The sequence below is a fragment of the Mus musculus genome, chromosome 18, assembly GCF_000001635.26.
Source record: "Mus musculus strain C57BL/6J chromosome 18, GRCm38.p6 C57BL/6J".
Lineage (NCBI taxonomy): Eukaryota > Metazoa > Chordata > Mammalia > Rodentia > Muridae > Mus > Mus musculus.
In genome coordinates, this window is record NC_000084.6 from 71,948,434 (window position 1) to 71,965,827 (window position 17,394).

The window sequence follows — 17,394 nt, forward strand, 5'->3', positions numbered from 1 at the left end:
CAGACAAGCTTTTCTCCTGTTTCCTTTTAAGCAAGAATGGAAAGGTCAGGTTATCATTTCACAAAAGGCTCATTCTAGCTTCTCTCACCATAATATGCCTCCCCTAATTATTTCATAACTCATTTAAATGGGAGGCATTCTGGATGGGAATTCATAGAAACAACTCCTCATGTAACTAATTATTTTTAAAAAACACGAGGGAATTTTAATTATAATGCCTGGATTATTTAAAAGCAAAATGGAGCAGTTTGCATCTTGAAATATCTATTGTACGAGAGAAGAAAAGGAAAACATCTCCTCAAATGACAGAACAAGGGAAGTAAATAAAATTTAGTTGCTCTTTTATTGTCTTGGTCTTGAAGAAAGAGGACAAAAAAAAATATGCAATCTTGTCTTAAAGCCTGAAATCGCTTAAAAGTAAAGTGTGTTCTTAGAAGACACATATGTTTACTTAACAAATGCAGGTTCTCTATTTTTCCAGAGAGATTTGTAATATATCTCTGTTGAATACTCAGCTTTGATAGTAAAATCAGCTAGAAGAAATTGTCATTTTTTCTCCATAGAATTGATGTTTTCAGAAAACAGGTAAGTCCAATCAATTACTTTTATTATTATTTTTCCTTGGTTTGCATTTTAGACAGCTTAAACTGAGTTTATAAAGTGCATGCTTGTGTGATTAGTAAGGAGAAGGTTACCCGGGGCCATTAATTCCAGCTGTGCTGAGAAGCTAAGAGATGGGAGCCTGTTTCATGTCCTGTATTGGAGAATTTCTCTACCAGTCTGTGTTCATAGAAAATCATATACCATCTTACATTCTGTTCTGCCTGCCAGCTTTAGCATGCATACCTTTTAAGAATTATGAGTGAGGACTTACTGATCGATGTGTCTTCTGCAGAGCTCTACAGAGCAAATCCAGGTGTTTTAATATGACTATTTAAATCCTTGAACGTTGACAAAAATCAAATCTCCCTAAACACAGAGCTGTCTCATCATTGGGCTCTACCCAACTCCATCGCTAAGAATCTAAGGACGAGAAGTTTCTCTTAGGTTCCATGTGTGTACCTTGGAACCTACCAGGGATGTGTGGTGTGTGTGTGTGTGTGTGTGTGTATGTATTTCGCTATGATTATATCACTGAAAAATAAATTGCAGTAGATCTAGCATGATTATTTACAGGAAGTCTGTTCATAACTTCTTTTCTTTAGTACTGGTATGAATGAGTTTCTGGAGGAAGAGAACATATATGTGAAATTCAGAGCCTAAATCACCACAACACATCACAAATCCTGCTTCAGTAAACCTTTTGCAAGGACATTAAGTATACTAAGAGAATGACCCAGAATCTTCTTCCACAGGAACTGTAACAATACTTCTTTAGTGAGAGCTTCTGATGTGGACAATAAGATTTATATTAACAGCATTGACAGGATTATACATCAACTGGTCAGAAATGAGTGTTTTAGCTAGAGGTATTTTGAAAAGCATCATAAGTTGATTGAACATTTTGAAATCTAATTCAAGCTTGCCCACTTGTAGCCACACATGACAATAGCAATTCTCTGATTTAAGGATATAACATTTATTTACTGTATTTGACTGGAGTAAGTGTTTCGTCGACTTCTCAAGGGTTTTGAACTATAACTAGGATTACTGAAAATTTTCAGTTCATAACAATGATAACATAATAGTCACAATAGTATCATGATTATAATTATTAGCTATATTAATAATGCTATTCTTGTTAAGTGATAATCTACTCAGCACTATAATTTTACAATATAGATAATATTTAAAGTGGCTATAGAGCTGTTGTTTGACATACAACCATGTTCCATCCTCAGAACATACATAGATAAAGCATTATACCTATAACTCAACATTAATCTAGATGCATTTGCCAGCTCCAGGCCAGTGAGAGACAACAAGAGGCTAGCACCTAAGGAGCAATACCCAAGGTTGGCCTCTGCTGTCCACATGAACTACACATATGTGAACCCACACATAGACTTACAAATGTACACAGTTGCCATGGCCAAAATCGAGACACTCAGAAACTGTCAACAAATGAAGGAAAAAACTGTATATATTTATCTTGATATTCTGGGTCACAGAATTAGCCCAAACTTTTATTTTGAAGTGGAACAGACATTTCAGCATAATGCATTGCTAAAAAAGTCATCTAGAAGTTTGTATGGTGTGAGGGAAAAAGTGTTTTGAAAACTCCTTTCTGGTTTGAATGACTGATTGGGCCTTTGCAATAGATCTAGAAACAAAATTCTTGAATAATCCATTATTAGCAAGTCCTACCTGTCCTACTATCTCATGATTATTAAGCAAAGTTTGTTGAGTGTAACAACCTGAGCAATACATAGCAAAAGTTTTCTTCACTTTGTTAGCAGATACTTACTGATGCTCCCATCAATGCTTTTGATAAATTCATTTATTTATGAACTTATTTTTCTGTGATTGTAAATGTCCATCTTATCTCTTCCATCATAAAACATGTTATTCGGGGGCGCTTGAATCTGTACTCTTAGCCATGATTACTTAAATTTGACCAAGATTGCATCATTCCTTCTGCAGAAGCTATGGTTTTGAACTGACAAGATAATTGAGATATAAAACATGTTGCTCTATCAAGGATGTATCTATAAATGGGCAGCTGTGAGGGCACTTAAATCTGATCAAGTATGATGAAGAAGAAGGAGAGAAGCAAAGTAAAGAAGCAGGAAGGGAAAAGAGTGAGCTGTGGCAGAACTCTCCAGATGCTGCCAATGCCCACACCACCATTAGCAGGATACATGCCTACAACTAAACACAATGGATGCATTTAGACAAAAGTTGGAAAACCTGTGAGAAAACAGAAGGCAGCTTTGCTGATCCACTCAAGCTCAACTTCCTAGCTATACTGATGTGGGCATAGAAAAGACTGCAGTCTCTTAGCTTAGAGCTATGAGGATGAAAATTCCCCACCCAAAGCCAATCTCCGTCAAGTTACTTTCAAATGGAGATTGGAGAGTCCATTATTCTTTACTAATTGAACTCAAAACCATATTAAGAAAAAAACCCACATAATTTTCATTAGCTTGTTACGTTGCAACCTTTGAAAGGATATTGCCTGCGATTGTGCACCTCCCACCCCCCTTATCTTCTCTATGCTCTTTCCCTCTCCAGCGAAGTGTGTACTCAGGATTTAAAGAGCACTTGAGAGGTTCCTGGAAACAGAATGAATGATGAATGGCAAGATGACTGCATAAAGCATTCTGGGGAATCAATGAGTGATTTCATTTGCCACCTTTCCTTTTTATAAAAACAAAACAAAACAACAACTACAACCACAAAACAAACACATTGAGCGAGTCAAAGCTGAAGAGGGCCATTGCATTACAAGGCTTTTTACACTGTACCTGAGGGTACACAGAAGCTATGTTTTGGTTTTGGTTCTTGTTTTTTATTTTTATTTTATTTTTATGGTTTTTTCCCAGACAAAGCTGACTCTTACCTTTTAGTGTTAACTGGTTTATTGACTGCTAATGCTTTAAAATAAGATTAGATCAGGACTATGGTCTTTATTGCAAGGAAGATATATGCCCCTTGTGAATTCTAGTGGTTTGGCAATCGTAACCCCAGCAGACATAACATTGATGTATTCTGTGTTGCTGAACAGCATGGTAAGTGTTTAAAATGCTGTGAAGAGCCTTATTGCATCGAAATGATACAATCTAATATTAGACTGCACCTCAATGACTACATCCCCGAGCCTACCCTTCCACAGAATACTAAAGTCAAAGCCACTTTATTTTAATATCTCACAGGGAAGGAATCATTCGTCACTTCACAACTGAAATGGTGAAAACATAAAACTGAACCTGTATTGCAGGAAAATAGAAATTGTAGCATTCAGGACATTTTCATTAGCAGTATAGGGAAAGTTGCCTTTTATAACAGAGCATCAAAATGACAGCTTGCTTCATTTCTATCATCAGAGGGCCTTTGGCCCTGTAAGAGCTGATGGGAAGGGTCCATGGGTCCAGAAACGTACATGCTACAGAAAGTCAAAGTGCATGTCCCTCTCCCCAGATATAAAAACTTTTCCTACTTCTCCACACGAGCCTCTTAATTAATTACAAATGTTATTAAATTCACATTCTCCCTCTGAGTTCTGTACACCAGTGAAATTCCAAAAGCTCACCTCTCACCAGTTTCAGGTAAATTAAACCTTGCTAGTCATGATCAGGATATCTTCCCACCTGCTCTCTTCAGGACAGTGGTTCTCATTCTCTGGGTCGCAACCCCTTCTGGGCAGGCCGACCTTTTCACCAAGGTCTGATATCAGACATCTTACATATTAGAGCTTTACATTACAATTCGTAACAGCAGCAAAGTTACAGTTATGAATTTCCTGGTTGGGGATCACCAAACCATGAGGAACTGTATTAAAGGGTTGCAGCATTAGGTAGGTTGAGAGCCATGGCCTTCTTAGGATGTCATTGCTAAGCTACGCAGGATTACCTTTCAATATGATGGACCAAGTTTTGCCTGGCCGGTGAAAGGTTTCCAAGAATATGGGACTTATAAATGTCAAACCCAGGTTATTCTGGGCAAATCAGAATGGCTGGCCATTAGGCTGCTGATAGCCAACTACCCAGGCGAACACATCAGCTGAGGGGAAGTTTGATGTAACTGGATATGGATGGGTGTACTTTAGTTTGCTATAACAAAAGACCATACATTGAGTAGGATAGGGATTCTTCCTAACAGTTATAGAAGCCGCTCTTCCGAGATTAGAGAGTCAGGACTATTTGGTTCCCTTATGGCTCCATCCAGGTGTCGCCCCGTTGACTGGCTATTTCCACAGGTCATGAAGCATGTTTTAGCTTGCTATATGACCCCCTTTTGGAGGCAGCACCTATTCAAAGACCACATCACAGTCAAGTCATTATAGACACTAGTAAAAAGAATGACGTGATACCCCTCCACATGCATCTAGTACTGCATGAGCAGTCAGAAATGCTTAGAAGACTGAAAAGTTGGAATGGATACAGCAACATCCTGGGTCTCAAAAGCGCCCTGCTCCATTTAGTTAATTTATGCATATTTTAGATATTCATAGATGAAGAGAAAAATGTCCATCTTACCCTTTGGCACTGATCTGGGCATGTCAATAAGGGTGCTGCACTTGAAAGTGCTAATGGGACGTTTTTATGTCTCACTTGAGGTCTACGTTATGGACTGGGACACAGATTGAAATAAAATGTACTGCTGTCAGGGCTTACAGCATTGATTTTATGAATGTTTAACACTACTGAGTCTGTAAAATAGAATTGAATAGTGTATATATTTTTTCTAAAATCGTATTAAAAAAAAAAGTGTCCACCCACTCATGCAAGTGGTGAGTCCCTATAAGTCAGCTTGGTTGTAAAAGCAGATTACATGAAGCTGGGCACACTGCTGAGCGGCACCTGCCGGTTCTCCATGTTAATTGAAAAAGAAAAATTAGTAAAAACGACCTTGTCCTATGAGTCCTTCCTCTTCTCTTATTTCACTTACAAATGTGCATTGTTGGTAGAAAATTAATAGGTGACATTATGGATGTTTCTCAGAAAGCTAAAATTATGCACAGCATCAGAACTATAAGCCCACCACTAGGTCCATTATCACCTAGGATTGCACTTAGTGAGACATGTGGGTGTCTGTAACCCCATGCCTCCTGTAGTACTTGCTACAATGCCCATTTAGAGTCATCCTTCATGGCCATCAGCAGATGTGAGATACATGACTAAAGGAACATCATCAACCCATAAAAAGGAAGCACTCTGTCACTTTAGACCCCATGTGGAACCCGGAACATACTATGCTAAGGAAAATAAAATAGCAAAAGAGAAATATTACATGTTTCTACTTGTATGAGGAATCTGAATTACTGAACTCAAAAAACAGAATGATAATCATGAGAGGCTTGGTGGGTTAGAAGGTTGAGGGACAAAAGGGGGGTGGGTATTACAGTGGTAGAGAGTATTAATTTAGAGAAGAAACATAGATATTCTAGACTGATGACTTAGCATAGTGACCACAGTTATAATTGCAATGCATGCTTTGCCATTGCTTAATGAGTAATTTCAAATGTTCTCACCACACAAAACTATGTAAAGTTAGCTTGATATAATTGCAAAGGACTATACAGCAGCTTATGGATGGTTACTGTTTTAATTAAAAATAATAAGTCTTAAAATGTGCATTCCTTTTACAAGGATTATTTCTCATTCCTACAAAAGATCAAAGGGATAAAAGACGTGGAGGAGAAGGAAAGATCTACGTACCTGCTACCGTAACTTTTGCTGTCCGACTAATAATTGAGCCAGAATCTGCTAAGGATGCCTCGCATTGGTAAAGTCCTTCATCCGGCTTATGGTGTCTGGAATGAAGTATGTTTTGTATCAACAGAGATCCATTAGGAAGTTGCTGCTTTCTGTCATCCATGCCCAAGGCTAGGATAAGGCCGTCTTTCTTCCACTTGATGACTGGAACTCCTCGGTCGGACTCTGCAGAGCAGTTGAGCAGGACATTTCCTCCCCGCATGGTGACAGCATCCGAAGGTTCAGACACAAAATGAAGTGACGTGAAAGGTTTAATTTGGAAACCTGGAAGAAGAGAACACAAAGGAACTGAGTCCATGCAGTCTGAAAAGCTTCAAGTTCAATTTCTCCAACATTTCCTCACAAGTCGTAATTTTCAAAAAGCAATTGCTTTCTTGTTGTTTTTCCCCCCTGTGATTATAAATAAATTTAAGAACAGGAATTCTATGTTAAACATAAGACTAATACTTATGTGAGCACCAATTAATGAAACAATTAGTCCTGAAAATATTTCCAGAAAAGATAATAATTCATAAGCTATAGATAAGAATAGTATTACATCATTCATTACTTGTAAACTTTAGACAGCCATAATTAGTACTTGTCACATAAAACCAGAAGATGTTAAATCTGACCAATCAATAGAGTGATCACTAAGATATGGTGGACCTGATTAATCTCATTATCTGCATTTTAGTATAGTATTTATTAGTACTCTGATTGATAAATCCAAGGCCTTGACAAGTTTTCAGGAGGTCATAATGTTTGCTCATTTTGCTCTGACAGTTGTGCACCTACATCATTCAAGTCAAGATACTCTCAATTTTGACAATCTCTGAGGCTAACAGTTCTACAATATCCCTTGATGTTTTCTTTCTAACATTGGATCTTTGCTAAACTGTAACTGTAGTTTTTGACCACTATTTTATCCCACTTTCTCCTGAATTACTTTGCGTAAAAAAGACATGTGATGAACAATTTCATGGTGGCATACGTTTATGCATTTGAAGCTACATTTATTTTCATAAAACATACCCATAAATCAAGCTGTAGCTTTCATTTCTCTCATGATGACAACCACAGATTCATTAGCATTTTTAATATATCTGGGAGGGGAATACTGTTGGTTATTTTGGGAAAACTTGCCAGCTTTCTGTGATTTAAATGACAGACACTTTAATTAATGTAATCAGTATGATCATCATGTACTGACCGAAGTTGGTTCTCGAGGTCAGAATTATTCCTGATCTTCAAGGAAGATGGAGGTACTGCAGCTGTTTGTCCCCAGGGTTCCCAGGTCACCCCTCCCCGCTCCCAGTGTTTCTAAACCTGAAGCTCAAGTCTGGGGCATGGCCAGTGAAGTATATCACTTCTGATCAGATGTTACTTCCATGCTACCAGGCTACTTACCCAAGGGAAACATCTACAGCCTTGGTCAAACTCATATTGATTACAAAATCATAGCAATGCTGAGTGATAAAGATAAAGGACCCTGATGTCTCCAATCTGATCCTGTCAAGGCCAACTAAAGATCTTTCCCATCCAAGTCAACTTCTGTGTGCCCAGCTCAATTGCAGAGAAGCTGTCTGTTTCTCTAGTTGAAAGTACCTCAGAATGAGAGTCTGACTCTATAACTTCTTTTCCTGTTTATAAGCCTGAAATATGTGCACTCCTATACACTGTCACTGTATGTTCTCAGAAATCAGGTCCTTCAATGCAAATTGGACATACCCATGGTAATCGGCAGTCTTTCAGTTGAGCCCCTATTGTGGAAAGGATTGACACAGAATGAGTCGAGGAAACCTATCAAGGGAACCTACTCAGTCTACCGAAATGCATATAGATTCTAAGTCAATTGCTTCCCTCTCATTTATAAGAAAGACACACTTTCTAGCAAATACCTGGCTGGAGGTGCACCAAGGGTGGGAAAGCTTACAAGATTTCTAATGTTACCGAATGTCAAGATGCTCCATCAGAATAATGCCCACAATTTCCATTTAAGTTGCATTAAAACAGAAGAAATAAATTTAGAATGGAAGACTAGGCAACTATATTAAAGAAAAAAAAGACATTGATTGCATTTTTGTTCTACCCGGGGCCTGTATTTTAAACACCACCTCATGCTGAGTGCATTATTTATGTCACAGAGCACATAATACATTTAGCACAGCTGTTTATGACAGCATGTTAATGAGCATATTGTGCCCATTATCACAAATAAATAATCTCCTTACTCTGAAACAGGAGGTTATGACAGTTTTCAGTGCTGTGAGTACATGGTTTAGGGAAGTTAAGTAAAGATTAATTTTTCTGTAATACAATTACCCTTGCTGCTTGTTGGTAATGTGAGCTTTTTTTGTACTCCTTATAACAATTATCCTTTAAATATATGGCTTTGAAATTATGAGAGCTCTTTGCTTTCTGGAGCTTGCCTCACTTAACAGTTTAGAAAAGACAGACCCAAAGTGAGAAGACTTATTTGAAAAATGACAAATGACTTTAATGTTAATGTTTCAGCATACGTGATGCTTGGGCTGTCTCTGACCCTCTTGTAAGGTGCCTCACATGTCTGAGAAATAATCCATTAATGTATCAATCACTGGTAATGTAGATTAGTAACTTCTAATTTTCTCTTAACATGTTTTTTTTTTTTTAAATGGGTTATGTGGTGGTTCCAACTGGAGAGAGAGACAACAGGAGGGGAGAAAAGAAGATCAACAGAAACACTAAGAAAGTTCAGAAAAACTGTAGGGAAACACAATATTTTGTAAACTAACATTAAATAAATCATATATATGTGTGTGTGTGTGTGTGTGTGTGTGTGTGTGTGTGTGTGTGTATTTACATGTGTCTATATACGTGCATATTAATGGAGTTATGCCACATGTGTAGTAGTATTCCCATTAAGAGCAGTGAGTTATCTAAGAAAATCCCCAGTCCCAGGCATGAAAAAACTTAACAGTTCTCACATTGTTTGTTGTAGGAAAAGATAAGGGTCTTCAAAACAGTATGAGCCATATCAATTTCCCTTGTTAGCTGTGATGGTTTATAAGAGAAATGTCTCTCATAGGCTCTGGTATTTTTACACCTTATCTATATCTGACAATGTTGTCTGAGGATCTTTAGAACAAATGGTCTTGCTAGAGAAAATGTTTCACTGGGGGTGGGATCTGAGTTCCTACAGCCTCACCCTACTTCTTGTTTGCCCCTCTGCTTGCTGTTTGAATTTTTTTTTCTTTTGCAGTATTAGGATAATAATTTTTTTAAATTAGATTTTTTATTAGATTTTTTTATATACATTTCAAATGCTATCCTGAAAGTTCCCTATACCCTTCCCCTGCCCTGCTCCCCTACCCACCCACTCCAGCTTCTTGGCCCTGGCATTCCTTTGTACTGGGGCATATAAAGTTTGTAATACCAAGGGGCCTCTCTTTCCAGTGATGGCCAACTAGGCCATCTTCTCCTACATATGTAGCTAGAGATACGAGCTCTGGGGGTATTGGCTAGTTCATATTGTTGTGCCACCTATAGGGTTGAGACCCCTTCAGCTCATTTGGTGCTTTCTCTAGCTTCTCCATTGGGGGACCTGTGTTCCATCTTATAGAGGACTGTGAGCATCCACTTCTGTATTTGCCATGCACTTGCATAGCCTCATATGAGACAGCTATAACAGGGTCCCTTTAGCAAAATCTTTCTGGCATATGCAATAGTTTCTGGGTTTAGTGGCTGATTATGGGATGGATCCCCACCTCACACCAGTCAGAATGGGTAAGATCAAAAATTCAGGTGACAGCAGATGCTGGCAAGGATGTGGGGAAAAAGGAACAATCCTCCATTGTTGGTGGGATTGCAAGCTTGTACAACCACTCTTGAAGTCAGTCTGGAGGTTACTCAGAAATTTGAACATAATACCACTGGAAGATCCAGCCATACCTCTCCTGGGCACATACCCAGAAAAAGTTCCAACTGGTAATAAGAACACATGCTCCATTATGTTCATAGCAGCCGTATTTATTATAGCCAGAAGCTGGAAAGAACTCAGATGTCCCTCAACAGAAGAATGGATACAGAAAATGTGGTACATTTACACAATGGAGTACTACTCAGATATTTAAAACAATGGATTTATGAAATTCTTGGACAAATGGATATTCTGGAGGCTATCATCCTTAGTGAGGTAACCCAATCACAAAAGAAGTCATTAGATATTCACTCACTGATAAGTGGATATTAGCCCAGAAACATAGAACAACCAAGATACAATTTGCAAAACACAAGAAAATCAAGGAGATGGAACACCAATGGGTGGATACTTCATTCCTCCTTAGAATAGGGAACAAAATACCCATGAAAGGAGTGACAGAGACAAAGTTTGGAGCTGTTGGAAATTTAATGGGACTTCTCAGCTTCCTGTTCTTACTTTACTGTCTGCCACTTGCAGCTATGGCTGCCTGACACAATGGATCCTCATTTCTCTATAACTGTAAGCCAAAATAAACACTTGTATGAGGACGTTGCCTTGAGTTATATTATTCTATCACAGAAGCAAAACACATAGCCAATACAGCTGACTTCTTGAATGTAAGACTCTATTGTTGAAGACACCACAAACTTTGAATACAGAATTTGGAGGCATTGACCTGGAACTGATCAAAAGGCCTCCTCCTCCCTGGGCACTGGCTCTCATAGTATCAGAAGATATTGTGCAAGCTGCCAAGGGAGATGAGCAGTCAGGAGATGTCCCAGATGGAAAGGCTGAGAATTTAACAATGACTGGCCTAGCCAGGTCCCTAAAATAGACTGTCACCAATGTCTTGATAACCAACAGCTGTCTATTTAAACCTAACTACTTCTCAATGGGAGGGAAATAATGCCTTATTCTTTAACACTAGCTCACTAACCACAGTGGTTGGAGAGGTCATAAACCTTAGAGGAGTCCCTACAATCATTTTCCTAAGTCTGCATGATTTCTAACAGTATTCTAAATAGATTCCATTATACCCACAGATAAGCACAGTTTCAGCTCCATCAAAGGCATTTCTATGTGCAATAAATGGCGACAAGTACAAAGAGGCACAACTGCCCGGAATGTGGAAGAAAGTGACTATGGGGTGCTCAGTCACAACTGGTACATCCGCAACTCAACTCTTTCACCAAAGGCTCAGGGAAAAATCAGTCACAGAACAGTGGGGAGGAAAGATGACAAGAGCCAGGAGCCTACTATGTCTGCTGCTTGACCGTTCCTCCTCGGTATAATTGGAAAAATGTACCCGCAAATATCAGTTCTATGATTGGGTGAACACAGCTTGCAGAATGGCATTTACCTGACACACAAATAGAGGGAGGGAAAATTCCACATGATTTCAGCCCTAGAAGTTTTGAAACTTTAACCTCTCCTGTATCCCACCATCCACCAGAGGTACTGGAAAAGAAAGGATACAGGGAGTGGGGGGAATGTGGACCTGTTTAGAAAGGTTCTTTGGAGCAATGCTCATCTGAGTTGTCTAGAAATCAGTAGTTCAGTTCACAGGTTCACAGGCAGTGGCAGCTCAATCCACCTGCACACATACCAGCAGTCCAGTTCGGTAGAGTCAGATTAGCAATAGTAGTGACACGACCTAGCAGAAACAGCCAGGCCTCAGCCTTGGTAGAAGTCAGCAGGAGGCATCAACAGGAATACCAGGAGAAGTTCTCGACTGTGTCTCTCTCAGGGATGCAAAGATCAGCAAAGACTCGAGACCCACAAGTTTTCCACAGCTAGCTGTACCAGGAAGCCAAATCTCTTTCTCTGTCGCTGTCCATCCAGTCCTATTTATACCCTCTAAACATTTGTCATTCACGGCCCTTGCCTCAGCTTGGCTCTTGCATCAGCACAGGTCTTGTCTCAACACTTGTATCTAATCAGACCAAGTCTTGGAAGAAGCAACTGAAACAAACTGCAGTACACCACCAGCCATTTTGTTTTGGTGCTTTTCTATCTATGGTATCCTGACAAATGTAGCTCAACTAAGCAATGTAAGGCAGACCCAATACATGCTTGTTGTTAGCAAAGAATCTTTCATCACGTGAACTTTCATGTGCTTGCTTTAGCAGAATATCATTTCTCCTGTGTCTGTTTTAGAGAAACGTTCCTTCACGAGTTTTTTACACCCGTGTCCACTTTAACGAAATGTTCCTTCACAAATTTACCCCAGCAAAACACAATTCATTGGACTTTCCAGAGAACGCTTACCTTTCCACTTCAAGATTGTTCCAGAAAAATAGTTACTGCATAGTTTGTCCAGTTCCAAGTGGACAGCTCTGGACACATGTGCATATGAGTACTAGTGGAATCAGAATGTTGCATGGCTATGTGTACATGTTTATACATGTAACATAACAATTAAAGAAGATAACATGAATTTGGGAGGTGGAGAGACAATAGGAGTTAGGAAGAAGGAGGGGCAGGACTGATGTAAACACAGGGCTCACGAATAAAGGTATTAAATAAACGTGGTTCTCTAGCTTATGCCCTCTCCAAATGTTGACTTGAATAAACCTTTAGCCAAAACACAAGTGAAAGCAATATATATATATATATATATATATATATATATATATATATATATATATATATATTCTACCTAGGGGTTGTATTGAGCAGATAATAGTGTCTGTGTTCTCTTGCAGAAGAGGACCTATTCTTTAAAGACAATCCAAAGCAGAAATAACTATCACTTATTTTAGTTTTGTCAGATGAAAAAAAAAAAAACAAAAAGAAATCAGAAACAAAAGAGTTTTGATAATTATTCTATGTAGTGAACTTGTCAGAATTTATATTCACAAAGAGAAAAAACATATGAGCATGTCTTTGAGAGTGTTCCCAGGAGGGTAAAGCCAAGGTGGGTAAAGCCAGTTTGTTTATGGTTGGGTATATCCCTTAGAAAAGGGGACCCAACTAAAAGGGGACTCAACTAAAATGGGGAGGAGTGATCAGAAAACCAGACTTGCAGTTACATCTCCAATCATCATTTTCTTGGTTAACAGCATGCACCAATCCAAGCCAACCTTGTCACTATTGCCACCATGCCTCCCCATTCCCCAGGATAGATTGTAAACACCTCTGAACTGTGAGCCAAAATATATTATCCCTACATAAAATTGGGCGGGGGCAGTATTTTTTTTTTTGCAACAAGAAAAAAATGGATAAAACTGACAAGTACTTTCAAGTTATCCTGAGTTTCTAGAGGTAGAAATTGTACTTAAACAAATTTTAGGAACTCTCCTAAATATTTCAGGGTTCAACCTGTTTTTGTAAGTTTATATCCCTTTGTGCTTAATCTCCTTACCATGTCATATTCTTGCTCATATCAAATCCCATTATCACATAGGCAGGGTAACCTCAAATGGCTGTATGACATTTTATCTAAAACATCAAACATTGTTGAGAGTGAAAAATAATTCCCAGTGGAATCAGGAATCTTGTTCTGAGTCCACAGTGTGAAAGCTTGCAGGTAAGACCATGAAATGTAAAAGACAAATTGATGGAAAGCAGCACAGATATGAAATAAAGTTTCTGAAAGTGCCCAAGATTAGAAAATGTCACACAAATCCCCACAGAACCGCTTTGCATAATTTCATCTATTTAAAATCACATATACTTTAAGATGCTCAGAAGTTTTGATGGTGCCCAAATCCTCAGATAACTGAACCAGATAACCCTGGTACCACCACCCCTCCTTTAGACAAAGAAATCTATGTTGAAGGAAATTAAAATAATTTTGTGAGAGATATAACCTTTGTTGGGATTCCCCAAAGATCACGGATATGTGACACAGTAACTCTGGCCTTTAGTTCTGACAAAACTGTAAAATAATATCAAGGCTATGAAATGAACTTGGGGATGAAATTCCATTACAAAAAAAAAAAAAAGAAGAAGAAGAAGAAGAAGAAGAAGAAGGAATCAACGGATCTAAACCTACATGAATATCATGGGGGTTCAGTAGATAAAAATAAAAAAGTTTGAAATAGGTTTCATACTGGCAAAGTCAACACCACCAGGGAACAAGCTAAAGCTATAGTTGTAGACAGTGCAAAGGCCTGTCAATCAGAATGATAAGGGGTGTGAGTAGCAACCTGTGTTTGGTAGTCCTTTCAGGAGACTCACAAGTAACTGAAGTTTAATAGCTCTGTTCACAAGGAGGTAATACCTGGACCACAGGGTGGTTATGGTGTTTCTCAGACAACTTGTTCACAATTATATATGTGTATATATAAAATATATAGTAATTGGGACAACTTTCTTTCAAACATTTTCTTAATACTTCATTTCAAACTTCTCTTTAAAAGACTGAAGAATTCCAGGTCTAGGAATGAGAGTGGGGGGGAGAGGGGGGGTAGGGAACAGGAGGGGGGAGTTTCCGAGAGGAATGGAGGAAAGGGGATAACATGAAATGTAAATAAAGAAAATATCTTAAAAAAAAAAAAGACTGAAGAAAGATAAGGAAGGAGCCAAGACATAGACCAATGTTTACAGGATCAGACATCCCTTTTGTATAACCAGAACCCTGCTGAGGATCCCCCTCTTCACTCCCCACCCCCAACAAAAACCTTGATTAAGTAGACAAAGAAAGTCCTGCTTTGAGCAAAACTTAAACAAATAGCTATTAACTATGTCTTTTGAAGAGTTGTAGCAGTGACAATTCCCTCCCAAAAGGGGCTTTGGGTAAGGAGATATTTTGTATATCCTTCACTCCTCTTTTTAATTGAGTCTAACTCAGCAGGTACACTTGTGGTTTTCTAGAACATTGAGTGTCAGACATGTCACTGCATGATGTGTCTCTTAGTCCAATCTAGTGTCAAGATGGCCGAACCACAATCATGCTTACTCTGCATTGTCTGAAGAGGCACTCTCTGAACGTCATATTGGCCTAAGTCTAATATCAGACGATTAGGGAAAAACAAAACATGTATAGTCACCAAAGGCCAAACACAAGGGAAGTGAGTGAAAGTGAATCGAGATAAGGCCTGGATATCTGCACAAATATTTTTACATAACCAAGTAGCTCAACTTATTTCCCAGAAAGAAAAAAAATTGGAAATTGGAATAAATGTCTTTCCATAAAACACAGGCAACACCAAAATCAGTACTATACTCTTGGCTTCTGAGCACCCTGGGTAGTGGGTCCTTGGTCTGTATTACAGAATCTTCAGCTTTTTATTCTTCTTTGAGAAACTATGCATAACTAGCATTCAGAGCATTTGGTTATCTGTTGGGAAGACTCTACCCTTTCTAGCTCTAGAGAGATTTCAACACCAGATAACATTAGTTTTTGCTTACTAAGAAACAGGAATCAGAAATGAATTTGGTCTTCGGTATTTATCCCTGGATGTAAATAATGCAAAGAAAAATATATTCCTGGAAGAAAAACAGGTGCATTTTATAAATAATCATTGGCATGCAGAGATGAACAAAAGTTTAAATGAAAAGTTTAAAGGAAGAAAATGTATCTCCCATTAAATATATACTAAAGTAAATAGTCTTTCATAATAGTGAATATGCCCTAAGCCCTTAGGAAAAACAAATACTGGTAGATATATTACACTAAAATATTAAATTTTTTTGTTTATCTAAGAACTCAAATTTATTTAGTACTTTTTGTGTGTTGTGTTTTCATTATTTTTCTCTTCTCTTCTTTTCTTCAGTTTATTTGTGTGTATGGCTCTTTTGCCTCAATGTATATCTGTGTACCATTTGCATGTCTAGTGCCTTTGGAGGTCAGAAGAAGGTGTTAGATAGCTTGGATTACAAATGATTATGAAGTCGGGCAGTGGTGGCACACACCTTTAATCCCAGCACTTGGGAGGCAGAGGCAGGCTGATTTCTGAGTTCGAGGTCAGCCTGGTCTACAAAAGTGAGTTCCAGGACAGCCAGGGCTACACAGAGAAACCCTGTCTCACCACCCCCCCCAAAAAAAAACCCAAATGATTATGAGTCCCCTCCCCCAATTCACTGGCCATCTGTTGGCAAGATTCCAGCAGCTGTACTGGAGTCACCCACAGAAGCTATTCCAGGGATCTTGCTGTTTCATGGTTTGCACTATTCTACACGGTCTGATTTGGCTATAGGGAACTGAATGTGTGCCATTAGTGTGGTTTTCAGTACACAAAAGACACAGAGTTCATTAAGTTGGATGAAGGGAATTCAGAAGGATTTTTTTTAAAAGACCATTTACCTAGCAAACAAGACCTTGCTAGTCTTTGTTCATAAACAAGCAAACCAACAAGCAGGCAAACAAACAAATAAAATATTCTTTAGGACTTTCAAAAATAAAAGAATAGATCAAAATGGTTGCGAACTATGGAGGGGGTACTGGGAATCAAACCTGGGTTCTCTAGATTAGGAGTGTATGCTTTTAAAAATGAACCATCATCCCTGTCCCAAAGTGTGTCAGTTTTAAATATGAAGCTTTGCATGTAGTTCATAAGAGCTCTATATGCTCACCCAGGAATCTCAAGTTTAACTAGACTTTGGTATACTCTGTTTCATCTGGCCTTCTGTCTTCTATAAGATTCTCATTTTATCTCATAGTGAAAGTAAACAAGCAACATATGTATTCATATAATCCAATATAGTGGTCCAAGAGCTGTACATAATGAACTTGCGGGATGCCACCATGAGAAATCAGGGAGTGATTTTAATGTCAGGCCATTCACTGACATCACGCTACAAGACCAAATGTCTTCCGTAGAGGTTGCTGATCCCGATTTGCTCTTCATATGGTGGGCCCTACTTTTTTTCTCCCTTTACAAGACAAGAACAAATTTCAGAAATAGAAACATAAGATGTGCAGTTCAAAAGCAACAGCCCCAGCAAAAATCTCTCAGTCAACCCACCAGAGGCTCCATATCAGAAATTCAGGGCACATGGTATCTTCTCTGTGCAGATCTGAAGCTTCCATAGGGCAAAAAGTGTGCCCGAGGCAAGTCTCAGAGTGTCCTCTGGCAAAATCCAATGGGGAAGAAATATGATAAGAGCCACATTGGAGTGGTGAGTAAC

At 38.6% G+C, this 17,394-nt stretch overlaps 1 protein-coding gene across 2 annotated transcripts in view; it reads right to left on the minus strand.

Annotated features, from left to right (window-relative positions):
- The window catches only part of Dcc (deleted in colorectal carcinoma), a 1,097,616-nt gene that overhangs the window by 694,821 nt on the left and 385,401 nt on the right, over positions 1–17,394 (minus strand). For both annotated transcript variants that reach the window (XM_006525588.4, NM_007831.3), the window contains exon 2: positions 6,321–6,641. In XM_006525588.4, the coding sequence (XP_006525651.1) occupies positions 6,321–6,641 (321 nt within the window). The remainder of the gene's footprint in view (positions 1–6,320; positions 6,642–17,394) is intronic.